At 44.6% G+C, this 26869-nt stretch overlaps 4 protein-coding genes across 7 annotated transcripts; 3 read left to right on the top strand and 1 right to left on the bottom strand.

The window, feature by feature from the left end:
* Positions 1-253: 253 nt before the first annotated feature.
* Positions 254-3355, bottom strand: LOC117840434 (DNA-directed RNA polymerases II, IV and V subunit 8B). Its single transcript, XM_034720942.2, has 5 exons — positions 3224-3355; positions 2860-2937; positions 1914-2071; positions 1487-1629; positions 254-689 (listed from the first exon to the last, which is right to left on the bottom strand). Exons 2-5 carry the CDS (start codon positions 2930-2932, stop codon positions 575-577), a joined length of 489 nt encoding a protein of 162 aa, XP_034576833.1. The 5' UTR covers positions 2933-2937; positions 3224-3355; the 3' UTR covers positions 254-574.
* Positions 3356-6514: 3159 nt separating this feature from the next.
* LOC117839231 (cyclin-dependent kinase F-3) lies at positions 6515-12452 on the top strand. Of its 3 annotated transcripts, none has more exons than XM_034719515.2 (18): positions 6515-6675; positions 7671-8019; positions 8099-8177; positions 8362-8430; positions 8528-8617; positions 9015-9153; positions 9238-9340; positions 9432-9484; positions 9822-9888; positions 10463-10571; positions 10642-10707; positions 10829-10897; positions 10977-11037; positions 11135-11239; positions 11435-11469; positions 11557-11602; positions 11859-11943; positions 12042-12452. In XM_034719515.2, exons 2-18 carry the CDS (start codon positions 8012-8014, stop codon positions 12154-12156), a joined length of 1299 nt encoding a protein of 432 aa, XP_034575406.1. In that variant the 5' UTR covers positions 6515-6675; positions 7671-8011; the 3' UTR covers positions 12157-12452. The 3 variants fall into 3 exon arrangements, with proteins under 3 accessions (XP_034575406.1, XP_034575404.1, XP_034575405.1); XM_034719513.2 differs by having other exon boundaries at positions 11856-11943; XM_034719514.2 differs by having other exon boundaries at positions 6516-6675; positions 7740-8019; positions 11856-11943.
* A 2859-nt stretch (positions 12453-15311) lies between these two features.
* Positions 15312-21364, top strand: LOC117837387 (uncharacterized). The gene is made up of 3 exons (XM_034717002.2): positions 15312-15899; positions 18695-20129; positions 20241-21364. Exons 1-3 carry the CDS (start codon positions 15807-15809, stop codon positions 20717-20719), a joined length of 2007 nt encoding a protein of 668 aa, XP_034572893.1. The 5' UTR covers positions 15312-15806; the 3' UTR covers positions 20720-21364.
* Positions 21365-25427: 4063 nt separating this feature from the next.
* Positions 25428-26572, top strand: LOC117837388 (CRIB domain-containing protein RIC4). 2 transcript variants are annotated; one of them, XM_034717003.2, is made up of 2 exons: positions 25428-25795; positions 25880-26572. In XM_034717003.2, the coding sequence occupies exons 1-2, from the start codon at positions 25624-25626 to the stop codon at positions 26230-26232; spliced, it is 525 nt and encodes a 174-aa protein (XP_034572894.1). In that variant the 5' UTR covers positions 25428-25623; the 3' UTR covers positions 26233-26572. The 2 variants fall into 2 exon arrangements, with proteins under 2 accessions (XP_034572894.1, XP_034572895.1); XM_034717004.2 differs by having other exon boundaries at positions 25430-25795; positions 25883-26572.
* The last annotated feature ends 297 nt before the right edge of the window (positions 26573-26869 follow it).

Raw genomic sequence — 26869 nt, 5'->3', positions numbered from 1 at the left:
AAGAAAAGTGATGAACAAACAAACCTCCATCGCCAGTCTAACTTTGATTCCTTCATCGTCACTCATCAGTCTCCTCTGATTTGGCATGATGATGCGGAACGTCCAAAGTATCTTCTTTCTCTTCAACAACAATATGGGATATATGCTCATTTTATTAGCAGAATGACATCATCAAACCTCACCCCTCCTGCTCTTTCAAAAAAAATAAAATCAAACCTCCGTGTTCATCGTGGAGACGTGGCTATCTGATATCTGACTATATCCATTATTCATATTGGCGGAATCAATGTTCAGTCGAGTACAAAACCTAGAAACGAATCCAGCATAGACTTGGATATAGTGAAAACCATGGATCACATGCGCATAGTAGTCTTTTCAGATAATTGGGAACACGAAGATACCATCATGATGAAGTAAATTAAAAAAAATACCATATCACAGACTTCAATTCACCCGTCCCGACAGGCACCATGGATTAACAAGATAAAACTAGTAGACCTAAACACCTATAGCCTTGAAGCAAACTACCACCAAGACGATACTATTATGGAGTTGGCACGTTCCTAATGTAGTTCTACGGCCCCTTGCGTATAAGTAGAAAAACCCTCTTGTCCAGCTCGAAGGGGGCAGCAAAGGAAGGGTCACTCCTGAGCACCATCAGGAGACCACCGAATGATGCAAAAACCTCCCTGAAAGGAAAATAAAAGAAGTGCATGAGAAAACATAGCTAATTTAAAAAATGTCAACTGACTATAAAAAAGAAGATTTGACTGTATATTGATATGAAGGTTTAATAAACAAATCAATAAGAGCACTTTTACTCATTTTCATAATAGGAAAAAAAAATCCGAAGTGGTCTTAAAGAAGCCTTCCATATCTATATCCAAGTAATTGCTATCATCCAATGAAAAGAATGTGCAGATAAATTATTGCTGATGGGACATCTAAGTCCTTTTCATGTTGAAAGTACTTGGCCGAATTGCCTTTGAGGGATCAAAATCTCTCACAAGCATGATTCGTCACATGGGCTTCATCAGGATACATGGCCACATTTTCCTTATGACCATGAAAAACATGAAGCTGGTAATGGAGGTGTTCCCTTTAATAAGCTCAGACAATGTGGAAATCCTTCTATTCTTAGTTCAGATATCAATAGTGAAGATTTGCAAGCTGTCGTATATGCTTACTGCTTCCTCCATTTGAAACAACAAAGCTTATTTCGTTCCGTTATATATGACAAGCCTTTGATCAACAACAACTCTATTAATTTATAATTTTCATGACCCTAAAGTGACATTATTAGATTCTATTAAAATATTATGATTACAATTTACATCACAACTAACATATTAATGGAATAATTATTGGTAAAAGTCTTGCCCTGACAAAATGAAAAGCATGCCTTATAAAAAGAAGGGAGTAATTTGTAGTAGCAAGCAAGACATAAAAAAAATGCATTTTGATCAGGAAAACTGGGAAAACATACACTTTAGGATCTATTGAGGTGTCTGCATCTTTGTTGGAGGTGTCTGCATCTTCTTTGGGCTTGGGCGGGGCGTAATCTGCAATTTTGTAAACCTTCCCTTGCATGACATACTCAAACCTGTCAGCGAGAGTTTCTCCGACAGCCTGAAAAATAGACAGTTTATGTTACTTATATATCCTAGAGCTCTACATGGCCTCATCAGGACTTATACAATTAAGTATACATTAAAGATATAATGCATTTGGACCCAAAACATCCCCAGCTGCATGCTCCGTTGCATTAGCCAATACCATTAAAATCCAAGCATCATATATATCATATGAACCCAAACTACATTCTTAATTGGATGCTCCATTGTACCAGCCAATACCATTAGAAGCCAAATTGGATGATGTAAATTAATTCATAGAATTGCTAGGTTACTCACCTGTGTGAAGTAGCCAGTATCTGGAGTGCCATCCAAATTCAGAGTCTCAGCTAGAACCATTTTAAATTTTTCGTCAACACGCATAGGATAAACCTCTGTGGCAACATCTAACTGCATATATGTACGACAATCATCGCTCATAGCTTCCACACGAGAAACTGTACATGTATAGGAGAAAGAACATGAGGTCATATTAGAACAAGGCTGAACAAGTTAGCATCGTAATTTAACCAGTATACTAGCAAAAAGGACATCAAAATCAACCTCAGGTGAAAATTTAACCATGAATTAAACTATTGATAGTACAGGTATAAAAATAGAAAGAAGCAATATATGTCATGTAGGGAGACAATTAAAAATCACAACATTCGTATAATTGTTAACGATAATTAACAACTGTAAGCATATTATTCTGATGCAAAGTGCAACTTTAAATTTTAATTTTTTGCAACAAGATCATGCTATAGCTAGGTAGGAGACAGCAGGAAATTTTCAGGATGAGAACAATATGAAGGCATTGTTTAAGAAGATGCTTAAAAACAGCAGCTGGGATCCTAGGGTTTAAACAGGGAAGATGATTTGCGCCGCTCCAATCACACAATGAGCACAAGGTGCAACAGAATAGCCAGAGAAAAACGTATAGGTATCAAGGAACGCTAACATTTTCACTCAGATGAAATCATAAATTTGTCATCAACTCTTTGTTTCCCTCCGACAGAAGCATGAATGCTGAGACAGTGAAATTCGTATTATAAGATGAACTATACAAGCAATGCAAGGAGTTTCTTTGTAAGAAACACAAGTTATGATTTGCTCATTTGCATCACACTACTACCGAGGCTACAATTATATCACAGATCTAAAAACAGTGCAATCCGTCAGCCGGCCCTGCCCTAGAAAATATCAGAGGAATAATCTATCCTGGCAGCCACTAGGAAATCATTACCTTTGTCAAACTTTTTACCATCAGGATCGAGCTTCTTGACGACGAAGGTGTCATCAAATAGGTGCTCAGCCATTTTCCCTGCAGAAAAAAGGATAGAAACTATACTTAAAACCTCACATCCGATTCAACATGATTCATAAGCAAACATGTCCATGCACCCAAATCAACTTAGGCAACTGGGACGCATGCAAAAGGAAGACGATCTTAATCAACTAAGAATCACACACAAAACGCATGTTTTGAAACGGCGGCGGAGGTGAACAATCCACTGTCAACTGAAGGCTGCTGCGACCGAAGGTCCAAGAGCGGCGGGTCGAGCTAGGAACCTGTAGCGGCCGGCGTGGTGTAAGTAAACGAATCTCACCGGAGAAGGGGCGGGAGACGGATCACGGGCGGCGAGGCGAGAGGACAAGTTTTGCCCTAGCTAGCGCAGGCGCCGGCGGCGTGCGCGAAGGAGACGAGGAGCGCAGTCTTGCCCTAGCGCAGGCGAAGGCGGCGTGGTTTTAATGAAGACGGGGAGGCGGCGAATTTACGGGGAGACGCGTCATGATGCGAGTGAGACCGAGTCGCAGCCCAATAGCCCAATGCAAGGTTTCCGGCCCATGCTGACAATCTGCGTCGACCTGAAAGACTCCCACTCAGGCGGCGGGAACAGGTTCCTCCACACGCCGCGTAGCTCCGGCTTCTCACCGTCGAGGGCACAGGAGAGGTCGGAAGCGCACGGGAGGAAATCCTGGTCGGAGATGCCGAACCAGACATCGAGCTCCGGAACGTACTCGGCCTTGCCGTAGAACGGCATCGTCCAGTCACCGGAGCAGCAGCTCCACTCTCCCGTGGCCGTGTCCAGGCAGTAGGTGTGCCTCTGCCCATGGCGGAGACGCAGACGTGCGAGCCGCCGCCGAGCACGGCGTGGGACAGCGCCGGGCTGTTCTCGTAGCCCGGGTCGAGGACGTAGGCCGCAGTTGTCCGTGCAGATGATCTTGTTCTCGGAGAGGCCGAAGCAGTCCACCTTCCACTTGTGGTGGATGGCGTCCGGGGATGGGTTCGGGTGGAACCTCAGCCTCGCCGCCGGGAGGCGGACGCTCTCCATGTCATGGAGATCCAGCTTCTTCTGCTCTGCTTTTCGTGGCGTCGTGGGGTAGTAGAAGAGGTCGAGGCGCGACACGCCCATGCGGAGAAGAGAATAGACGCCCTTAAACCTTCACCTGCATGAAAGATGTGATAGATGGCATCACAGCAAGTCTCGAACACGATCATTATAATGAGGAAGAACATGCAAGACAGGGAAAGGCAAAGGGTCAAACTGGATGGAGCTAGCCGGTGCGGATCAGGTTTTTTTTTTTACTTTATATGATGTTGTCTCTTTGACAAATGTTTTAGAAAAATTGTGCTAAAAAAAAGTTGTCTCGAGAAGTTGCACGGTGAACTTATGCGCAAACTTTACGTGACAGGTCTTGTGGATAATATTCTTGTGGAAATCGTACTCAAAAGTTGTCTCTAATAAGTTGTTTCAAAAGGCAAGTTGTGTGTATGAATGAAAATTATGTTCATAAGTTATGCATAAATGTTGCGTGTATCATTAAAGTTGTGTTCGAAAGTTATCTTATGAGAAGTTATCTGAAAAAAATATGCGTAAAAGTTGTGCTAATAAGTTGTTGCTTTCCTAAAATAAAAAGTCGCGGGGGAAATGCTTTCTGAAAAAGAAAACCGTGTGCTGTCGGAGATAGCGCGCCCGCGGCGCTCCTAGCGAGCAAGCGCTGATTAGCACGGCCCGAAAAAATCTCTGATCCAGCTCAAAAGCTAGCTAGCCCGGGTCAGGCGAGAGAGAGCACCGGCGGATGTTGTGGTGGCCCAATAGCCCGTGGCCATCTCAAAAAAGGGCCCCAGCCCATGGCCTGTTTTAGCCCCCCTTTTTTGTATTTTTTAGTCTGGAAAGTATTGAGAAGGCATAACAGGAGAGAAGCCGAGAGAAGAAAAAAAATATATAAATGTCTGAGCCCAGGTTCAAACGGGAGACTCGCTCCATCATGGAGCAGCTCCACCTTCGTGCTCCAAAAAACATGGAGCGCGCTCTACATCTTTAGCTGATAGTGTGACTCGAACTGTTCTACTGTGAATGGTCTATTATATCCTGTGAATAGGGTCCATTTGTCAGTCTCTTCTCCTCTCCCCGTTTCTCTTCCTCATTTTCTTGCCCCCATCACCACTCACCACCGGTGAGCAACCAAGTTCCTATTTGCTACTGTGTGCAGATGGTACTCCCTCCATTCCAAATTATAAGTCATTCTAAGAATCTTGGAGAGTCAAAGCATCTCAAGTTTGATCAAAATTATAGAGAAAATTATAAAGATTTATGACATCAAATAGGTATACTATAAAAATATAATTGATGAAGAATCTAATGACATTTAGTTGACACCATAAATGTTATTATATTATCATATAAAATTGGTCAAATTTGAGATACTTTGGCTCTTCAAGATTCTTGGAACGACTTATAATTTGGGATGGAGGAGGGAGTACTAGAAACTGCAGCCGTGATCATACTAGGAATAAACAAAATTAGCTGATGGTCATGGCGGCACTGAACACGGCACAGGTTGCACACTTTACACATCTACGGAGGAAAATATGTACAGAAATTCCCAGCACATCGGATCAGCCTTCCAGAAAGTCAGCCGTCACTACGTCTCCGCTGCCCCTGGCTCCAATGCACCGCTGGGTCTGCGCATTGCTGCAACGTCCTGAGCCAGAGCAGCAGCAATGCAATGCGAGCATCGAAGGGGCGCGTGGTTAGCCCCGACGAGCAATTTACAGTCTAAAACGGTAATTACATTGTTTAACCATTACACGGTAAAATGGATCCTATACGGTATAAATGGTGTACGGTGATTATACAATTTTACACGACGAGTAAACTATTTAACAACATTTAGACGAAGGAAATTATGAACTACAACTAATTATGAAATAATATGGCATTTGTTATTTGATTTGAGAACCGCCAACTAGTAACACCCAACCTATGATTAGATCTTTACTCAATTTGACTTTTAAACTTTTAAACTTTTTATATTTGGATGATGAAATATCAAAATTTCTAATTTTCACTTGCCGCAAATTCCCTTTGGCAAAATTAAAGGTTCAATGTGTATGAATTTTTTTCAATCTTACAAAATACGTAACCCGTGCACATAATATATACACGCCCTATTCACAGCTCGAGGGGTGATCGGACGACTAACGTGTCAGCGAACCCTGCACCTGCGACCTGTGCAAGAGCAATATTACGAACAAAACCATGAGCCGTCTGAAAGCGAAGAATCCAACGGGAGGCAAACCGGGTCAAGTTTTCAAACTGGCCACTGTTGCTCCCCTTTTTGCCAAGAAAGAAAGGTTCCAAGAAACGAAAAGTTTAGGCGTACCACGGTGGTTGTACCTAGCGGCAGCGCGGGAGCCCGACGCCGTTACGCGCTGCCCCCCAAAATGACCGAGCTGCCCTCGTCGCGCTTATCCACTCGGGCGCCTCCCCGCCACAACCCTCCCGGTGCCCCGCGTAAATAACCACCAAAGCCCTGGGGCAGCACGGTAATCACGCCCCACGCGGCGCGGCCCCCGTCCCCACCATCACCCCGCCGCCCATATCTTCTCGTCTCGTCTCGTCTCGTCCTCCTCCTCTGCCCAATTTCTCGTGGCGTCCCGTCCAAATTATCGCCCACGATCCCCACCACCTCTCCTCTTTCTCCTCCCTCCTCCCCTCGCCGGCGGGCAGTGGAGATCCTCCGTCCGGGCTGGGATCGGGGTCTACGCTCGCTGGTAAGGAAGCACTGCCTCCGTTCCATAGGCTGCGGATTGTTCCTTCTGTCTGTTATGCGGTGTCGTTCCCTCGCTAGGTGGACTCGAATCCTAGCAATTTCGTTCTGAAATGGATGTAGTGCCCGGTTTGTTGCGAATTTGTTCGATGCGAGTCTGAGTGCCAATTGCAGTTTGTTTATTCTCCACTTTTCCTCGGGGTTCGATCGAGCTACCATTCCCCGCTTGGTAGCCCCTGTTTCAAGCAATCGGATCAGGGCCCGTTCAATCTCGCCGCATTTCACCAGGTTTTCTTCCCGCGTGTTCTCTAGACATTCTGTTCATCTTATCTTATTGATTGATCGATTGCGCCTTGCTGCTCTTCCTTGTTCCCGATTTGCGAATGTCGCTTCGTCCGCGAATTCGAATCTTCTAGAGAAGATCCTCGCGTCTTGTTGCCGCGCCGCCTGTCTGTGACGCGTTAGATTTGTTTGTACTCTTGCATGAGTCATCACTTTTTTTTTTAACTTTGTTTGATAGCTGTTACTGTTCGATCACCTTTTGCGTTGTTCACGTGTCTGGTACTTTGTTTGCGGCATGTAGATGCATATATTGGGTAAATTGCGCATTCTTGCTTCCGTTGTCCACCCTCCAACCCCCCCCCCCCCCCCCCCCCCCCCCTCGATTTTGATCGATCCTTTATCCAAACCTGTTGGATCTTGCTTTAACATGCAATTGAAGTAGACTTAGGTTATCAGGTGAAGGCTAAATATACGAGTTGATTGCCGTTCTTGTCCAGTAAACTTGCAATCCAATTGAATGTAGAAAGTGACGTGTTTCTAGAGGTTGTTAAGCTTTGTTTTGCACGGTACAACTACTTTTTGGTACACGGAATGAGAAACTTATGCATAGTTTCATGTATCACATCATTGTTCTGTTTGTTTAATTCCTGTGTGAAGGGCAATATTACGTCCACCACCCGTATTTAAGCAAAGATTTCCTTTACTCTTCCATTGCAGATTTTTCCATGCACGTTAGGCTAAAAATGCTTTGGTCTGAAACCTATCTGCTCTTTTTTCTGGCCAAAGATGGTCTCAGCCAACAAATATCAATGATGACGATGTGCCGCTGAAGCTTGCTGCAGCTGCATTAAGCATGATGGTTGTGCACATAATGATGCTTAATCATTCATGCTGCGATACCCTCGAGTGGAACTTCCTTCTTCTGATGCAACCGTGTAAAGGTGGACCTACTGCTGAGGTGACTGCGATGAGTTTTGAAGGTGGTGAGGGATCTATGCTGCGAGGTTCTATTTGTTTTCAGTGATTCTTGGCAACGCGCTTTGGTGAAGTTAACAATCATGGAAAGGTAAGTAGTAATTATTCTTTTTCGCTTTCCAGGTTAGATGGTGCGCATTAATTTTGATGCGACCTCCTATTTCTCGCAGGTACAAAGTAATAAGGGAGATAGGTGATGGGACCTGTGGGAATGTTTTCATGGCTTATAATGTGGAAACAAATGAAATTGTAAGTGCAAATCAAAACTTTCTAGAATTGTTCTTCCAAGAGTTTATGTACTCAACTGTGCGTGCACGATTTTATGGGCTTGTTTGCTCATTCTATCTATTTTATTGAAGAACGTTTATTAAACTGAGCTGGCACGTGATATGACCTCTTGTATTGTCTTGCCTGTTTTCTTCACTCCAATCAGGTTGCTGTTAAAAAAATGAAGAGAAAGTTCTTCCAATGGGAAGAATGTGTTAGTCTGCGAGAAGTGAAGGTATTTTGTCATTGATACTAAATGTATCACATATGTGTTCAGAAAACAATGGTTCGCCCCTTGGTTTCTTTAACAAAAAAAAACCTTCTTTCTGCAGGCTCTTCAGAAACTAATTCACCCTAACATTGTGAAGCTGAAGGAGGTGACGATGGAAAATCATGAGCTGTTCTTCATCTTTGAACACATGGTTGGTCCTTTGCTACTTCTGGCATAATTCTTACCATATTTAACAAAGAATTTACCATGTATAGTGGCATGAACTTCCATAATTGTGAATTTAGTGTCCATGCACATTGGCTTAGATTAACCACAATGTCCATTCACTGATGTTTCTTCATGTCTCCATGCACATTGGCTGATATTGACCATAATGTCAATTCATTGATAGTTCATCTTAATTAAATGAGTGAGCCACTGCTTTGTCCTTATATTTGCGATATATATTATAGCTTATTCAGTGAGGGGTGAAAGCTGTTTCTGTCAGCTGAAGCATTCGATTTTTTCTTAGCTGATCTTCTTACCTGCATCTAATTGTTTTCCTGTATTTTGTCCAGTTCTGAAGTGTCAGCTGATTTTCTTTTCAGGAGTGTAATTTGTATGATGTCATAAGAGAAAGGCAAGTTGCTTTCTCTGAAGGGGATATACGGAATTTTATGGTCCAAATACTGCAAGGTCTTGCATATATGCATAATAATGGATATTTCCACCGTGATTTGAAACCTGGTAATATGGCTTGTCGATATTACATTGGACTTATGCTGTCTCCGTTCTTATTAGAACTGATTGGATTTTTTTCTATGTTCTTAGAGAATTTGTTGGTGACAAATGGTATTGTCAAAATTGCTGACTTTGGTTTGGCAAGAGAAGTATCTTCCAATCCTCCTTACACTGATTATGTTTCCACCAGATGGTGAGTTTGTGTACGAAATTTGAATGTGTTCTTTTTATTTATATGTTTCGAACATGCGACTAACACTCCAAGATTATCTTAACCTCTTTAGGTATCGAGCTCCAGAGGTTCTGCTGCAATCGTCAGCTTACACACCTGCTATTGGTAATTTGCTTTTGCCCTTGTCCTGTGTTCTATAACTTTTCATCTTCTTGATTCAAATCCTCGATGCATAACATGCAAAATATTCTTCTTATGCTGCAAAAGATTGCTAAAAAAAGATTTATCTTACCTTGGAAATCTTTTTTTCCCACACCTCCTAGTGTCTCATATTTATTTGGTTTTATCCAAACATGGCATAATTCCACCTCAACAAGAGCAAACAATATGAGGCTCTTTTTCTTAAAATGCATAGCCTTTTTGTTTAGTTGTTGTTTACCTTCCCCCCCTTGACCATGTACTAGTGAATTTTACTACCATTAATAGCTGTGCACTTTCACAGACATGTGGGCTGTTGGTGCGATTTTGGCTGAGCTGTTTACATTGTCCCCACTTTTCCCTGGTGAAAGGTAATACTGTAGTGCTGATCTTTTATGCATGATCACTGTATTGCTTCAGTAGTTATCTGTATTAGGCGTCATGTATTTATTCTAACTGTACATTAATGCATGTATGCCACTTGTTTAGTTCTGCTGATGTGAACTTTTGTGTACTATCATGTTTTATTTTCAATAATCACCTTTTTGGTTCTGCGGAATGAACTTTGAATGCACAAGTAATTTTGTGTTTGTCTTAATGAATATGTATAGCCCGCTGCTAGCTAGAGAATTTCACTCACTTTCAGTTAAACTTTGACTACCAGTTTAAAGGCCTCTCACATCTGTAGCTGTTTTATTATGTTTTCCTCATTGTTTGTTCGTTGGCTCCTACTCTGGTTCGCATTTTCCATTTATGCAAGCAGCCTTTTGATCATGCTGTTGACACTTATTGCAGCTCAAGTTAATAAAACTTGCACTTGCACCTAAATATTTTCATGAGCCCAGTTGAGCCTTTGTTAAAAAGAACATTTAGCCTTGTTTGCAATTATTTTTCATTGATATTATGTTACTTTACATTGCTTTTTTTCGTTTTATTTTATCACAGTGAGACAGACCAGCTTTACAAAATATGCACTGTGCTCGGGACCCCAGATTGTACTGTCTGGCCAGAGGGAATGAACCTGCCTCGTTCAAGTACCTTTAAGTTTTTTCAGGTGAAATTGAGTTACCATCTGGGTTCATTGGATGAAATGTTCGAGGCACTGATTGTTTTCTTTCTGACAGATTCCTCCAAGAAACTTGTGGGAGCTTATTCCTAATGCTTCTTTGGAAGCAATTGACTTGATCCAGGTACATTGACAACTTTGCTTCTATGTTGTTTGGTTATGAAACAAAGTTTTGTTGCTTTAGATTATGTGTCCAATAACAATTCTCAATGTTAACATGGTACCCTTTTCCTTCGTTATGACAGCGACTTTGTTCATGGGATCCACAAAGGAGACCAACTGCTGAGCAAGCATTACAACATCCCTTCTTTAATGTACTGACTTACTACGTTGAGTTGTCATTGGTGCCTTCCTTTCCATTTGGAGTGTGCCTGACTCTTGTGAGTTTTATAGGTGTGCAACTGGGTACCAAGACCTGTTCATGATGCTTCCCATACAAAAGCAAATGAACCTAGTGAGTCTTTTTTTTTTTACAATAAGTAGTTCACGACATGTCAATTTTTTTTGCAAGACAACTATATACAGACTGAGATCCTTTTAAACTTTAACAGAAGCACATCCAAGGTTGGAACTGAACCTGTGGGATTTCAGCACAGAACCTGATGACTGTTTCCTTGATTTAACTCTCAGTCTAAAGCCAAGTTTTCCCGGAACAGGTGTGTGAACATTTTGTCCCTGTAAAACTTCATCCACAATTTCAATGTATTGTTTTATATTTGTTGGCCATGGACTGTTTATTTTTTACTTAATTGTTGTTGATGGTTTAGAGATGGGTTTTCTGTCATCGTTTCTAGCTTACCATCTTGCCAGCTTTGGCATGCTGTTTTACATTGCTCCTTTTTTTTGTGCAGACCTTGCTAACCATGTTCCACAACGTACGGAAGAGGTGAGATGCTATTAGAGTGTGTTTGTAAACGATTTTAGAATGCAATGAATGGGTGTCATCCTGATATTCGCTATTTTGAACATGCAGGAAATTCTACTATACTCGGGATTTGAGAATACCCCAGTGAAGCCTGGTATGTCTGTTTTCTAGGATTGTTTGTTGCTTTTCCCTATCACAGCGAGCCAAGTGTCAAGTGTGTTATCACATTTGTTTACCCTGACAAGGGCTAGCAAATGCGATAGCTGGATAATTATGACTTGATATTTGTCACGTGCTGCATTGAGACCTACTCAGCACCAATATTTAGATGCCATTTTCAGTTAATAGCACCAGTATTTAGATGTCATTTTCAGTTAAGTTGACAAACGTGGCTCTTTTCTCTGAAGCAGGCTTTTGGCCACTGGTGCCATCAGATCGTCCCATTGGTGATGTTCCAGCCATGCCATCCTGGCAACAGGCATACATGGTCGACAGGTAAAGATGGACAGACACACTTGGCATTCGTCCTTTGCACGCGGATCAAATTCTTAGTAGGCATACACAGTGAATTAACGGTCGTTTGTGTGTTGCAGCCGGGCCTCATTGCCAGGCTTTTCTGGTACCCCATTCGGGCTGTCCTTACAGCCGAGCCTGATGGAGAACCACCACCATTCGCTAGCGCCTATCCGGCAGGTCAATTTCTTCTGACGGAGGCGCGATTAACAGACTGAGCATTCATACGATTCTTGCGTTCTTGATACTTGCAGCTTCTTGCTGTATACACTAGACTCGAAAATAAGTGGCGGCAGTAGAGGAAATGTATATATTATTTGTAGCTCTTGCTTTTCCTTTTTTCCCCACTTCTCTCCCTTTCTTTTCTTCCTTTTGTTACTCCATCCATATTTATGTAAATAACAACAAGATCATCTCCCAAACAAAAACAGTTTTGTATGTGACCATGTTCTAGTGATGATACAGATGGGTGTTGAGTTCCTGAGTGAGCATCAGAAGAGTATCCATGCTGGTAGTTGTGATGTTGTTATTGTAGTGAATCTCGAGGTATTTGGCCGGTGCACTGGTGCAGTAAACGAACGTCGCGTTGGAGAGTTAAGTTTATGATATGACCTGACAGTTTGGAATTGAATAGTTTGATATTGTTGTCACCACCTTCTCTCGCCCGCCGGACATGCAAAAGGACGTGCTGGTGAGGCAGGGCGTGGGCGCCTGCCTGACGCACCGGAGCTTTGATCCCCCGGCGGGAGCCCTCCTGACACGGACGGACGAATGGATGTAACCCGATGGAGTAAAAGCCCGAGCGCATCGTCTTGTACGTCTTACACGTGCGGAACCCTGTTGGTTCATCCTATTCCTGGGTCCTGGCGACTTGGCGAGTCCTTCGCCTTGCCTCTGCATCTGCGGCAAGGCCGCTGCCTCTGTGGTCTGTACCTGTACGTGCCAAGACAGGCAGCCTATACTGTATCGCACGGCGAGGCAGAGGCAACTATGCACTGCACGGGCTTGCGATTGCCCGAGCGACGGCCGTACAGTAGCCTCTAGTCGACTGTTGCAGCCGGCAGCCGGGGAAGGCAGGAAAGGCAGCAAAGCAAGCAGAGGGCGAGCGCCTCACATGGCCGGGAAGCCTCGCTGGCAGATGCTGAGCAGCTCAGGCTGGGGTGGATGCACGAGGCGAGCTGACACGCGGAGGGGGAAAAAAAGGCTGTGCGCTTGCGCCGTCGTGTTTCTGAGCTGGCCTGCCTCTGCCTCTGCCCGTGCCGTCTCGAGTCTCTGTGACTGATCAAAGGTCCACACCGGAAGCTGCCTGTCGGGACATAAAGCCTGCTCGGCCGGCTACGTTCCCAAAAATCAACTCTCCTAACTAATTTTAAATTTGATCAAATTTATACAAAATAAGGTTAATATACAAAATAAGGTTAATATTTATAGTACAAAATAAATATTAATAGATTAATTATATATTATATTTTCATATTAAATCTATTTGGAGACACGAATGTTAATACTTTTTTATAAATTTGATCAAACGTGAAACTGTTTGACTCCTCGAGAAGCGAGAGCTGCATTCTTTTTGGAACGGAGGGAGTAGGCGATTCATTTCATGTGTACTGCAGCAATCAGCAGCAGTAAACTCTAGTAGAGTGAAGACTGAAGACCACACTGACTGACTTCAGTGAAGAGTGAACATGAATGAATGAATGCATGCGTATCAATGAGAATAAGAGGTGGAAGGAACACATGCTCGGCGATCTCATTTCCTGCCGTGCCCGCCACCGCCAAGGGACAAAAACCTTTGCCGAAACAACGCAGCGATGGATTTAGATTTTATCACGCTCCCTTTTCTTTTTACTACCAAAGAACCTTTGCTACTTTGGTTGTTTAGCTCTTCACGTTTTGCAAAAGGACTTTTTCAAGAAAAAAACATTTTGTAAAATGAAAAAAAAAAGAATAAAAGAATGGACGTTTCTGGCTGCTAAATACTATCATGAATGTGGTCCGGACATGGTACCAGAATGCTGCCTCAACGAGCCAGGAGGCATGGGTTGAGACTCGGATTCAAGTAACCTCCACTCGGATTTAAGTAACCTCCTCAGGTTTTCCAGCCTCTTCCTTCTTTTCAATATAGCAGGCACCTCTTCTGCTGGTTCGTTTGAAAAAAAAAAAAGAGACGTTGGGCGAATACTTTTGATTACTCTAACCACCACCACTACTCTTTACGAGTCGCACGGCGAAATATCCAGAGTGAATGATCACAGTGATCCTTGTTTGTTACGACTTGGATCCGTGGTAGGCCGATGCTCCCTTAATTTGGGTAATTTCCCCCGGCCGAGCCAATAGGCATGTGTTCAATGCGGTCTGAAAGATCTGCTTCGCGTACCGTACCTTGACTGCCCCCCAAAAGTACAAGCTGAACACCAAGAGTGTGTCCCGTCACACACTTGCTACGTACTGGCATATGCTCGTTCGTTCACGCAGGAATGGAAACATGACATCTAAACGAGGTAGAGAGAGAGAGAGGGGGGTAAAAAAAAAATCTATAATTGCCATGGCACTTAACATATGCGAGAGCGATTGGTGCCAGGGATCAGCTTCGGCTCCTCGACTAAAAGCCATTGGATTACATGGGGAATTTTTTTTGTGTGTGTGAAAAGATGTAAAAGTTTAGTAACCAAGATATTATTACTTCCTAAATGGGGAGATGAAATAGAGGATATAAAACCCAAGATGCTCCTTGACTTCGAAATCGCAACTTTAATTGATTTCCTCGTACCAGTTAATACTACCCTTGCACTGCAAATTTATTACATAATAATATTACCACGTTTAGTAACCAATAAAAGAAAATGTCACATGCGCAATTAGTAACTTACATTAGTAATGCAATTTTGAAAGGCTTTTATTCGTTGTTAGTTATTCTCAATTAATTATATTGTTCACCTTTTTTACTCATCGTCCCCTTCTTACACGTCTTGTCCCGAAGTAAACTATTTTTATCGCTACATCATACCTATATTATCCTACAGCTCGAAGCAATTTTTACAATCCATGAAGACACGTAACGGTTTTTAGAAAAATCTTTGGGATACAAGAACATGGGAAAACAGGAGGAGGATGCTTTGCATCATCAAAAATAAAAAATAAAAAGAGAGCAGCAACCATGAAGCTAACGATGATGGGGCGACACATAACTGGAGGAACGAAAATAAAATAAAACCGGAAATAACAGGACCATATGTTTGGGTTGGGCAGCCAAGCCCAAGCAAGCAGAGAAACGCAGACCAGCAGCTGGGGGTGGGGCCGGGCCTCCTCCTCCCCCGGCTATATATGCCCCACCCCGGTGTCCTCTCTCCGGTTTCCTCCCCCGTTCCCCTCTCCTCCTCCTCCTCCTCCTCCTCCTCTCCCGGTGGAGTGCCCCAATCCTCCTCTTCCTCCCTCCTCAACCCTACTCCGACTCCGACGCGACGCGCGAGACAGCGGCCGCGGAGCAAACGAAAACTAAAAAAAAGGGGGAGATCGCGACGGGATAAACGCTTGCGCCCGCCCCGATCCGATTCCCGCTCGCGGGGGGCCGGATTGGATTGGATCCTCGGATCCCCCCAGCGCGGAGGCGAATTCAGGGCCCAGATCCCCGCGATTCCGGCGCCGGCGGCGGGGATGAGAGGCCGGAGGGCATGCCTGTGGTGGCGGCGGCAGGAGTGAGGCGGCGGCGACACCAGCAGCGGCAGCGGCACCACCAGCGGCGGCGGCGGCGGCGGCGGGACAGCCTGTGTTTGAGGCCGGAGAGTAGCGGCCGTCCAGGAGGGGGTGGCGGTGGGTGATCCGGGGCCCGAGGCGGCCGTGCCATGTCTCGCTGCTTCCCGTTTCCGCCACCAGGATATGAGAAGACCGCGCGCCCCGACGCCCAGCTAGTCTCCAACCTTCAGCAGCTCGACAAGGTGGAACACCCCCCGCACTCCCCTCCCGCTCGCCGTCCCCCCCGTCCCTAGATTGGCTTGCTCATTCACTGATCGATCGCCCTGTTGCGGTCGCCGCCTCCTACAACTGACTAGCTCCTAGTGGAACTTTGCTGCATTAGGATTGGTGGGCACAGAATTTTGGTCTCTGACTTACCTCACATTTTATTATCCGCCGGATAGAGAGTTAGGGCAGGTTGGTTAGGGTCCTGGTGTGAGAAATTCCAGCAGTGCCTGAGTTCCCTTAGCTGACTTCACAAGCGTTACAGGATCCACAAGGCGTCGTTATATGGGAATCCTTTTCGGTTGTTTCAGTGATTGGAGGAAACTAGGAGTTTGCTGAATCAATGTTCCTTGTTTTCTAGCGAGCGTCTAGAGTCAGGGAAAGTTGGTTACGGTCTCCGTGTGAGGAACTTTAGCAGTGTTATGCGTTACAGGATGCGCAAGACGTCATTTTGGATATCACTTTTCGATCGGTTCAGTGATTAGGGGAAACTAAGAAAGCATTAGTTTTTCTGTTTCAAAATTTGTTCTTTTAAGCTAGGGCATTAGGGTCTCTGTGTTGGAAACTTTAGCAGTGTTAGGCGTCACAGGTTGCGCAAGGCGTCATTTTGGAATTTGGATATCACTTTTTGACTGGTTCAGTGATTGGGGGGAAACTAAGAAAACGTTAGTTTTGCCGTTTCAATATTCATTCTTTCCCGAAAGAGCGTCCAGAGCTAGGGCAAGTTGGTTAAGATCTCTGTGTGGGAAACTTTAGCAGGGTAGGCATTACAGGACGCGCAAGGCATTATCTGGCATATCCTTCTTGGTTGGTTCAGTGATTGGCAGAAACTAGGAAACCGTTAGTTTTGTTGTTTCAATATTCATTCTTTTCCGAAAGAGTACCCAAAGATATGGCAAGTTGCTTAGTGTCCCTGTGTGGGAAACTTGCAGTGTTAGGCGTTACAAGATGCGCAAGGCATTCTTTGGGGGATCTTTTTCAGCTGCTTCAGTGATTTGGAGGGATCTGGAAAGCGTTAGTTTTGATAAATCAATTTTCAAAACTTTCCTAAATAACTCCCCTGCTTAACCAACTAGGGATGCATGCGAGACAAAGATGGACGTTTTGTCCAGGCGAATCAATGAAAAAAAGTACTGGCTTTTGATTTAGGCTTGACCTTGCAAGGTTGAACAAATTTGAAGGGGGAAGTAGGTTTTAGCACAATTATTATGCCAATGAAATACACTTTTGAAAACCAGTGACGTTAGACCACCCACATGGTTGAAAAATTGTCCATGCGTTGGTAGACTAGGATGTGGATAAATGTTATTGTTAGACATTATTGCTGGTAGCCGCTGACCACAGGAAAATATATTTGACCCATCAATATACAGTAAACCACCTTGTGTTGATACCTTTTCAACTATAGTTGAAGGCCACATGAACAGTTAGATCGTTAGTCTTTTTGTGCTGTATTGTATTGTCCTATCCTTTAGATAGTTAATCAGTATATCCTTTTGGACTTGCATAGCACTGCCAGGGCACCACGAAGCTTATCATGAAGTTGCTGGTGCCATACTACAATTGTAAATGTATGCTGCTCAGTGGCTACAGTTTACTGGATTCATTAGTGTAGGGCCTTATGTAGTTATGTTATTGTTCTTAGCTACTAAGTTATGTATCCGTACCAGACAGAAGCTTTACCATCTGGTTTTGTTCTTGCTATGTGTTTTTTGAACTTGACGTGATTTATTTATGTGTTGTTCTATCAATTGCATTAAAAATGGACTAAGTTTTAACAAGGTTGAGAGTGTAAAATTACTCCCTACTAGATAGCAGTCCAGATATCGGTGTAATAAATTATAAAACCCAGAAATACCATTACACAACAATGCAATGGAATGCAAACATTGTAGGCCAGCAGCACTCATTAAGATGGAGAAGTCTGCCTTTAGGTCCCTGGGTCATTATAAGATGTTCTTTCAATCATGTTCATTTTGCTTGCTAATATTAGCCGTTGCTGTAGGGTTTAGCCTGTGTTTCTACAAGTTATAATCGATTCTAGAGTTACAAACATCTACATCATCTGGTGTATAAAAACTTGCCTTTTCTCTCAGAAATTTTAGATGTGTAAAATTATGATGCTTCAGATTTTTTGTCTGATCACACTTTTTTGTAAACAGATTGCATGTTAATCAGACCTTCATTATGTGTTTATCAATCTATAAATATTGACGCACCTTCACAAAAAAGATGTGGTTTCATTGCCAGCTTGATTATTGGGTTCATATTTTAAGCAAATAGAGGTTAACTTACTGTGTCGGTAGTAAGGAAGCCAGCTATCTATTTGCAATTTTTGAGAAGTGGGTTTAAAAGTAATATGTTTCATGCGCGTACAAAAGCTAAAAATAATAGTGTACCAGTGTAGTTCAGTGATCATATTTCCTATATTTCAGCAATTTTTTCAGCATGAATACAAAAGTAAAATACACTACCAATTTAGTGAACTCGAGAAGCAAAAATGTATGAGTCAGTTAAAAAAGTTACTACTTGTCATTCAGTATGCCTTATGCAGTGACCATCAATAGTCATATATCCGTGTGGCATGGAGTTTTAATTTTCTTGTTTATCCGAAAAGATCACCGTTTACCGATTTGGATATTTTAGTTAATGGCTATTTAAATTTTGGACTGTATTTCACTGTTGCTATGCTCCTGGCCTTTCATTTTTATCCATTTGCTAGCTGTTGTGTGCTTGGCATCTACTTGACTTGGAAGCTACACTCTCATTTCAGGAGAAACACAAAGAGAAGAAGCATAAGAAGGACAAGAAGGACAAAGATAAAAAAGAAGGTAAAGAAAAGAAGGATAAAGACAGGAGTAAGGATAAGCACAAAGATAAGAAAGATCGAAAAGAAAAACACAGAGACAAGAAAAAAGATAAGAGCAAAGATAAAAGCAGGGAGTCGGTAGAAGGAATTGAAAGACATGATGAGGTTCTCCATGATCAGAAGGTTGGAGAGAGCAGCAGGAAATCTGAAGAAATTAAGGATCTTAAATCCAGGGAGGATTTGGTCAGAAAGATACCGGATGAGAAAGGGGCGGCGAGTCGACCTATTGAAAATCATGCTGTTTCAAATGATAGAAGTCGCGGAGGCTTCAGTGCATCACCTGCAATTGAGAATGAAAGACCTGCAGTTAATAAAATGCATATTCATTCTAGTAATGCTTCAAGGAAAATTGAGGGGTTGGGACAACAGAACATCAACATCAATCAACAAAAGAATGGGACATCGATGCGGCATTCTGAAAACTTCACTACTTCAGCTCAGAGACCTGCTGCTGGCTTTGCACCAGCACCTACGATGGAGGAAAGAGGCAGAGTTGGGAGGCCTCCCTCCAATACTGAAGCCACACCAAGAAAAGAGGGGATTGGACAGCGAATCAGTAACATTAGCATATTGGTTCAGAAGAGAACTGAGACTACAAACAAAGATCTTGCAAAGAAAGAAGTTGGCACCACCTCGCCATTGCTTCCAAATCATGCTAATACTATGCAGAAAGGAAATGGCAAGGTTGGTAGGCCAATGGAGAACACAGCAGTATCCATGCAGAGACTGGACAGTCCATCGACATCCAGCGCAGCAGTGGGGATGGATAGAGGAATACCCAGGTCAACTATCCCAAGCCCAAGCATTACAATTCGGAGACCCAATGGAATGGTGCGGTCATCTGAAAACCTTTCTGCCTCTGCTAATAAACCCGATGCTGGAGCCCTTTCTCCTGCTATGTGGAAGGAAAAGGAACATGGTGGAAGGTTGCCACAGCCTAATATTTCAACTGATCAGAAAGTGGTTATGTCAAAACCTCCAGCTGCGGTCAAGGCTGCAGATGGAAGAGCTGAAAGGATGGAGAAGGTCAGAGATGGGGCACCTGATGTTGCCAAGAAAGAGGACAAGAAAAGTGATCGGCATGAGAAAAAGAAAAGGAAAGAGAAAGATAAACACAAAGAGAAGAAAAAGGAGAAAGAGGCAAAGAAGGAGAAAGCAGAACATAATCACAAAGAGCATGACAAGCTAAAAGATAACAGTATAAATTATCCGATAGATAGTCTTCAGTTGAAGCCCTCAGCCCCTCCTTTAGCCCCACCAGTTGATGATGGAAAATCTAAATCTGTTGTGCCTGATGAGAAGAAGCGAAAGAGTCATGAGACGAATGGTTACTTACAAAGTGAGTTCCTAGCTTATCTTTTTTTGTACTTTCGAGCATTATGTAGTCTTGTTGAACACCATTATCCTTCTTTTTGGTGCTTTATATTATAAGACTTCTGATGATGTACAGACATTCATGATATGCGGCCTACAAAGTTGCCGAGACCAGCCCTCCCCAACAACCGTGTGGAGAATGGTAACGCATCTCATGTAGCCGCGCCACTCTCTTCTGTGAAGCCAGAAGCCGTAAATACTGAAAAGGCTGAAAGGCTCCACAAGAAGGAAGAGAAGTTCAATGGCAACCAACAGGCTCAGCAGCAACCGCCAGTCGATCCAGTGGCTGCATATGAAAATGGCATGCCTTCTAGGAAGTCACCTCACCCTGACTGCAAGTATCTTAGCCAGATATACAGCATTCCTGAAGCACCTCAAATGACGGAATGGTCTGAGCATGAAGGTGAGGACTGGCTGTTCGACCAAGGTAGCAGCACCCAATTAAGGAAGAGCGATTCGGAGCTTGAGGCTGATGGAGCTCCCCAAGTGTGGGCTCAGGCTCTGAAAATTGACCCTGCTGATGTCATTGCTTTACCGTATGTCATCCCGTTTTAGGTTGCTGAGTGGTGATCGTCTGAAGCTGAAACATCAAAGAACAATGCCAACTCTGCTTGTTTCTGCTAGTGCTCTTGCTATGACTTGAGTAGCTCGGCATGCTTGTGATATTTCATACATTCACAGGTAGCTGTTGTCATAACTGCATGCACCCTTCCTAGTTTGGTGCATGGCGTGCAGCACTTGTGTGAGGCAGACGTTGGCAGGGGGAGTAGCCCAGTTGATTGCTGCATTGAGAAACAGACTGTTGGTTGCCAAGAGACTGCATTCTGTAACGAAGTGGTTAGCTGTTATCGCTGCACAATTTTGATCTGTAAGGTGTAAAAGCATTTTAAATACCAAAATGTACATTAGAGAGGGGGCTGAGGAGAGGGAAGACTTAGATTCTTCATTTATAGTAGTTGGATGGATTTGAGCTGCTGCTACCTGAGAAAGATGTGCTTCTGCTTTATTTATTGGGAAAAAAAAAGTTGGCACTTCACCTTGACCTGCCTTGTGTATATAACTCTAGTTTGCATAGAGACCATAGATGCTGAGGTGTCTTACCTGAGGTTGTAACTTTACTTGTTGGTCGGCATTTGATGTTATAGACTCGTCAATATCACAAGTGAATTTTGAATTAGCATATCATTTGACCTTTTGGCATCTGGTGTTGCTCTGTTCCATGTCTGGGTTCCTTGCTTGCATGGTTGGTTCTCTCCAGCATTCAATCCGGTGTGGTCACAGCTGTTCAGATGTTAAGCATTGAGTTCAACCTGTGGAAGCATCGTTCGCCAGTTTGTCCTCCCTTGGCCTTGAGCTTGTATTTTGTCCGTGATGCACGATGCCGTGTTCCCTTCCCTGTCTATCGGAACAAAAGGGCCTCCGCAGTCCGCATGCTCCGTACATCTAGTGTACCCCCTTGGAGTTTATTTCGAAGGGCAAGAATTTGCAAAGCTCCTTACATCTGTAGTCTCGCAAGCCAGAGGTTACAACACCCACTGGCTCTAAAATTTCAAGACACAGTTCCTTGGGAATCGTCTCCATCTGTTGGAATGTTGGACGCAGGGCGTGGTTCCCGTCGGCTTGGTGCACGACTTCTCCACTGCCAATATGTTGGCATTAGCGATGCGTGAGCCGAACTTGAAGCTTTGCCATACGTGTTGGATTGGATGGGAGAGGGTTTCTCCACAGATGTGCATGCCCTTCTAGCAATTTTTTCGAGAATACGCATGAAAGCTGCGTATCTTTGTATTAATAAGATAAAATGATCGAAAACGTTAGAATATAACGCGGGCCAATCGGACGCACGCACACGGAATACAATCACCAGAAGATCAAAGAGCATGAAGGAAAACTGAAGAAAAAACAGTTCTAAGCGCCTAGCAGGCGTGCTGCCCCGGCCACCCAAGTAGTGCCAGGTACTTAGCTCCAGCGCCGCACCACAAGAGCGCGTGCTCACTGATCTCACGGGCCAGCTGCCCATAGAGCTTTGCCGGCGACCTGCTAAAGACCCTGCTGTTACTCTCCTTCCAAATGCTCCACGAGATCAGCATAAAAGCCGAGTCAATTCCTCTCTTCTTTAGAGCATCGACAGCACTCCTCATGTGAAGCCAGAAATCGGTTATGCTGATATCCTGCGAGGGAGGCTGATTCTGTAAGTTCAGGACTGAAGCAATTGCTTGCCAGACCTGCATTGTGAACGAGCATTGCGCGAAGATGTGATTCGAAGTCTCAGGTTCTTGCTCGCACAAAGCACAGGCAGCATGATCTTGCAGTCCCCGACGCTGTCTCCGTTGAGCAGTCCATAGGCGGTCCTTAACTGCTAACCACATAAAGAACTTCACTTTCAGAGGCGCCCACGCTCTCCAAATGAACTTGTGTGCAGCAAACTTGATAGCTCCATGGAAGAAGGCCCTGTATGCCGATCGAGCCGTGTAGTTGCCGGATGGAGTCCATCTCCAGGACACGATGTCCTGGACCCCAGGTGCTAGCTGAATACCCTTCTAGCAATTAAATGGGTGGTTTCTCGTGTGTTGAGTGTAAATATGTTCTTTTTTATTTCTATCTCACTTGTATATGGACTCTGAAGGAGCTGTTAGGCAATCAAAAGGAGCTATTTCAATGGGTGCCATGTTGTCCAAATGCACGCATGCTCCAATCCAGACAACACCCTCGTTCACACTATTAAAAGCCAGGTTTATCATGAAGAAACAAAGAGGCAAGTCACTACTCCGACTTAATTCACTGCTACATTTAATGAACTCTTCTGAACGCAAAAGAGTGTACTTTGCACAAAAGGCCCTACTTTAGAATAGTCACTACGAATTAGTCGATGCAAGTGAAAACTGGACGCAAGTTTGTGCTGTATCAAGCAATAGTCAACAAAAAGTTGGCAGCTGAAACAATTCGTCAGTTTCAGGAGGCAGCATCAATGCTGGTTAGCAACAAGTTCCCAAGTTGATCCTACTTTTAGTTCCCAACAAGGATGGCCGTCGGGGAAATTTGGAATGGAGCGATGGTCGGCTGCAGCTGCAGCGCGCAGAGGACGGGCGGATCACAGCACAGGATGAGGTGGCAAGAGCTCCCATGTAATCCAAGGCTCGTGATTCCACAGCCTGCCTGCTCGTGTTGGCTTCCTCGTCTCGTAGCTCAGGATAGCACCCCGTCTGCTCGTGATTCCATCTGATCCGTTGCTGTATGCACACTAGCAGGTACACGTAAACTCCCTCTGCAGCTGCTGCTCATCCATCTCCTGTGCTGATCTTGGTGCATGGTATGTACCCAACGGAAGGGATTGATGAATGACTTGATCCGACATTCATTCAGTCCAAATGTTGGTGTCTATGCATCTGTCAGTGTCAGTACGCACTAACCATCAGGGTTTAGTAAAAGAAGCTCTTTTTAGAAGGAAAAAAAAGAAGAAGGAAAGATGCATGATCGATCGTTGATCACCAGCAACATATACTATAATTCTGTATCACTACTAGTAAGTAAGTCGTCTGTAATGTACTAGTATAATGACAGTCGGCATCGTCATGGATCGCTGTCGTCGACGTGGTCGCCGCACCCACCTCCACCCAAACACTCATCCTTTCCTTCCTTTCCTGCAGGCCAGGCCACACAGGGACGCAGGCAGAATCGCTTGCACCCCACTCCAGAAATCCAAGCCCATCCCCCTTGACCCTTCCCCCTCCTGGAATTGGAAGCGGTTGGTCGCCGCACCCAGCCCTGCACCTGCACCTCATCTCTCCAATTCTCTCTTGCATTCCGTTGCAGTGGCAGCTGATGCAAGCAAGCAAGCCAGTGAAGTGAAGCCAAGTGAAGCTGCAGCTTGCAAGCAAGCAAGCCAAGTGAAGTGAAGCCAAGTGGCCATATGGGACTCCGACTCTCTATGGAGTGTGAGAGCTAGCTTTTAATTTGGCCTGCCCTGACCCTGATACAGACTCCAAGTGGCTGTGCCTTGGCTTGGTCTGTAAGGCACTCTTTCTTTTCAGTTCCCTAGCTTGATGTGTTCGTGAGATCGGTTTTGGTTTAAGTACATGAGAGCAATCCCTTTCTCAAATATATAAAAGGTCCGCCTTGTTTGTTTTTCAGAGAGCAAATTGGAGGCGGGCAGCAGGTGGTTGGAGGAACACAGACATATGAACATCACCCCGAGAATCTCTGCAAGAATATGAAACTCAAGATCGAAAGCAAAAGTGCTCCATGCGCGTGGGCATTTTTCATATTTCTTTTCTTCGTTACCTTGATCGACAGGTGCTGCCGGATTAGATTTGGTTACTTAATCAATATAAGTAGCTGCGAGCGATCCCTTTCTCACTCGCTTTATTTGCAGACAGGTGGTTGGAGAAGAGACCCATGAACCTCAGCTAAATCTCCAAAAAGTGCATGGAGTTGAAGCTGGAGAGATCATGGAATTGACTCTAGAGCAGATAACTCGTGACTTTAATAATGCTGTTTCTCAGCACCTGCTCTGCAAGACCTCACTAGCTAGGAACTATCCTCAAGTGAAGGGGGTTATCTTATCTCAACACAGAAGTACATGTGTTAGCATGACACATGGATCGAATTAAGAACGCACTTAACAAGCATGTATACCCCCACCTGTCTGCCCATCCAAAACCACATAGAGTATGTTTCCAGAGCTAGGAAACACCAGGAGGTGAAGCAACAAGACGGATGCAGAAACCACAAAGGAGGGAAAGGAGCGGCAAATGCCATGATGGCGCCCGACCTAACCCAACCATCTCTCTTCCTCATCTCTTTCCTCTGTCGGTCGGTCAAACCCGCCACGGATTCATTGCTCGATTAAGCAAATCCACCTCTTGCTTTATCTGGACCTTGCCAATGCCTTTAAATACTGTACATACATAGTTTATTTTTTCAAAGAGAAATTAATGCAGAATAGTAGCAGTGTCCAACACAGGGAGAGGCAATAATCAAATTTGCAGATCATCAAATGCCATGTTGGCAGCATCATATCCAGGCAGCAGCAATAATCAGATCAATTCCTGGTGCCATCTGCCAAGTACAGGGATCATCTGGATCGAGATTGATGATATCATGCCAGTCTCTCTCTACAGTGGCATTAGCAGCTACCACTTTGTGTGCCTTTCTCTCTCTAGACTGTAGTCTCTCCCACCAAACGTTGCCTTTCCCCAATTTTTAATGTTTTTTGAAAAGCGCCGATTTTTAATACTGGTTTTGGCCCCTCTGGCTATATAAACTGTCAATCATGCATCCTTGGCAGCAAAGCCAAAAACACAAGCCCGGACACGACGGCAGGCCCAACCATCTGCAGCGTTCTGCAACCTGCAGCAGCGGCAGCCATCCATAAAACACAACAAGCAGAGACGCCGGCCTGCCTTCCCTTCCCTTCCCTTCCCTTCTCCTTTCCGGCTCTCCCCTACAATACAAAGGCTATGAAGGACCGCCGAGGCAGCTCCGGCGGCGGCGACCGCTTCGCCGTCTTCCCCTTCTCCATGGGCTGCATGTCGCAGTCCGCCGTCTCCGTCGCCGACCCCTCCGAGAAGAAGCCGCAGAGCGACCCCTCTTCCTCCTCCTCGGCGGCCACCGCCACGACCACGGCTCAGAGTAAGTTCTTGATTGATGATCACGAGCAACATGATCAAGTTCAGCTAGAGCTTACTGTTTCAATTCTTCGCTTTTATGCATCAGCAGGTCCAGAAGAAGGTGCCGGAGAGGGTGTGAAGGAGAAGGCGGCTGCGGCGGCAGGCACGCCGGCGTCGCCGGGGCTCGTGGCGGCCGGGGTGTCGAGGCTCATGAAGGGGATCAAGAGCCTGTCTCTGATGTTCGCCGGCGACGGCGACGACGGCGAAGAGGAGGACGAGGAGCGGGAGATGGTGATCGGGTACCCGACGGACGTGCAGCACGTGGGGCACATCGGCTGGGACGGCCACAACAAGGTCAGCGGCGCCATGGGCATGGTGAACGCCTTCTCCCTGCCCTCCTCCCTCTCCCTCCGCCAGCTCGAGATGGCCATGGACCAGGCAGCGCACGCCTCGGCCTGATGATCGACCAACTTGTCTGCAACACTTGAGAGAGTTCATCAGTACTTGAAATCGAAGGCGGTAGTAGAATCCATTGATCGGTTGGTTAGCACGGAGATGGTGAAAATTTCCATGTGTGTTTGTTGGTTATTACTGCTGTCCTGGTGCCGTAACAATCCCTGTCATTTGGTACATGCCTTTGGTTTTCTTTCTTCATCTTTTGGTGAGAGCATGAGAGACGAGAAGCATGTTTTGTGTATATATGCATGCCAAATTGTATAGATTGTGAGAGTTCACATCATATCTCCATCAACACTGGTGGTGCTTGCTGGAGTATTATGTCAGTTTGTGCCTGCTGTGACCTCTGTGTTTCCCCCATTTTTTTTGTTTCATTTTCTAAAAAAAAAGAGAAGAAAAATGTTCATGGCTACTACCTTTGAATGTGATGAGCAGAGGAGCAATTGACTGTGTTCTGGCCTTCTTCTAGGGGATCAGTGCTGTCAGTAGTAATAATAAATTGCAAGCATGTATAACACAGTACACTAATCGTGCATTCAAGTGTTTAATTTGCATTGCTGGCTCAACAACACCAACGTTAATCCATCATGCGTACACGCAGACTACTGACGGCTGCAGGTCGAATAATGCACTGTACTGC

The sequence above is a fragment of the Setaria viridis genome, chromosome 9, assembly GCF_005286985.2.
Source record: "Setaria viridis chromosome 9, Setaria_viridis_v4.0, whole genome shotgun sequence".
In the NCBI taxonomy this organism is placed as follows: Eukaryota; Viridiplantae; Streptophyta; class Magnoliopsida; order Poales; family Poaceae; genus Setaria; species Setaria viridis.
The sequence above is the reverse complement of the archived record's forward strand: the minus strand, read 5'-3'. Positions and strand labels throughout refer to the sequence as shown.

Coding starts and splice junctions, on each gene's coding strand:
- LOC117837387 (XM_034717002.2), top strand. CDS start 15,807: ATGTCTCGCTGCTTCCCGTTTCCGCCACCAGGATATGAGAAGACCGCG. Junction 15,900..18,694: donor ACCTTCAGCAGCTCGACAAG/GTGGAACACCCC, acceptor CTCTCATTTCAG/GAGAAACACAAAGAGAAGAA. Junction 20,130..20,240: donor GACGAATGGTTACTTACAAA/GTGAGTTCCTAG, acceptor GATGATGTACAG/ACATTCATGATATGCGGCCT.
- LOC117837388 (XM_034717003.2), top strand. CDS start 25,624: ATGAAGGACCGCCGAGGCAGCTCCGGCGGCGGCGACCGCTTCGCCGTC. Junction 25,796..25,879: donor CGCCACGACCACGGCTCAGA/GTAAGTTCTTGA, acceptor TTTATGCATCAG/CAGGTCCAGAAGAAGGTGCC.
- LOC117840434 (XM_034720942.2), bottom strand. CDS start 2,932: ATGGCTGAGCACCTATTTGATGACACCTTCGTCGTCAAGAAGCTCGAT. Junction 2,072..2,859: donor TGGTAAAAAGTTTGACAAAG/GTAATGATTTCC, acceptor ATACATGTACAG/TTTCTCGTGTGGAAGCTATG. Junction 690..1,486: donor ACCTCAATAGATCCTAAAGT/GTATGTTTTCCC, acceptor TTTTCCTTTCAG/GGAGGTTTTTGCATCATTCG.
- LOC117839231 (XM_034719513.2), top strand. Junction 8,431..8,527: donor TTAGTCTGCGAGAAGTGAAG/GTATTTTGTCAT, acceptor TTCTTTCTGCAG/GCTCTTCAGAAACTAATTCA. Junction 9,154..9,237: donor CCACCGTGATTTGAAACCTG/GTAATATGGCTT, acceptor CTATGTTCTTAG/AGAATTTGTTGGTGACAAAT.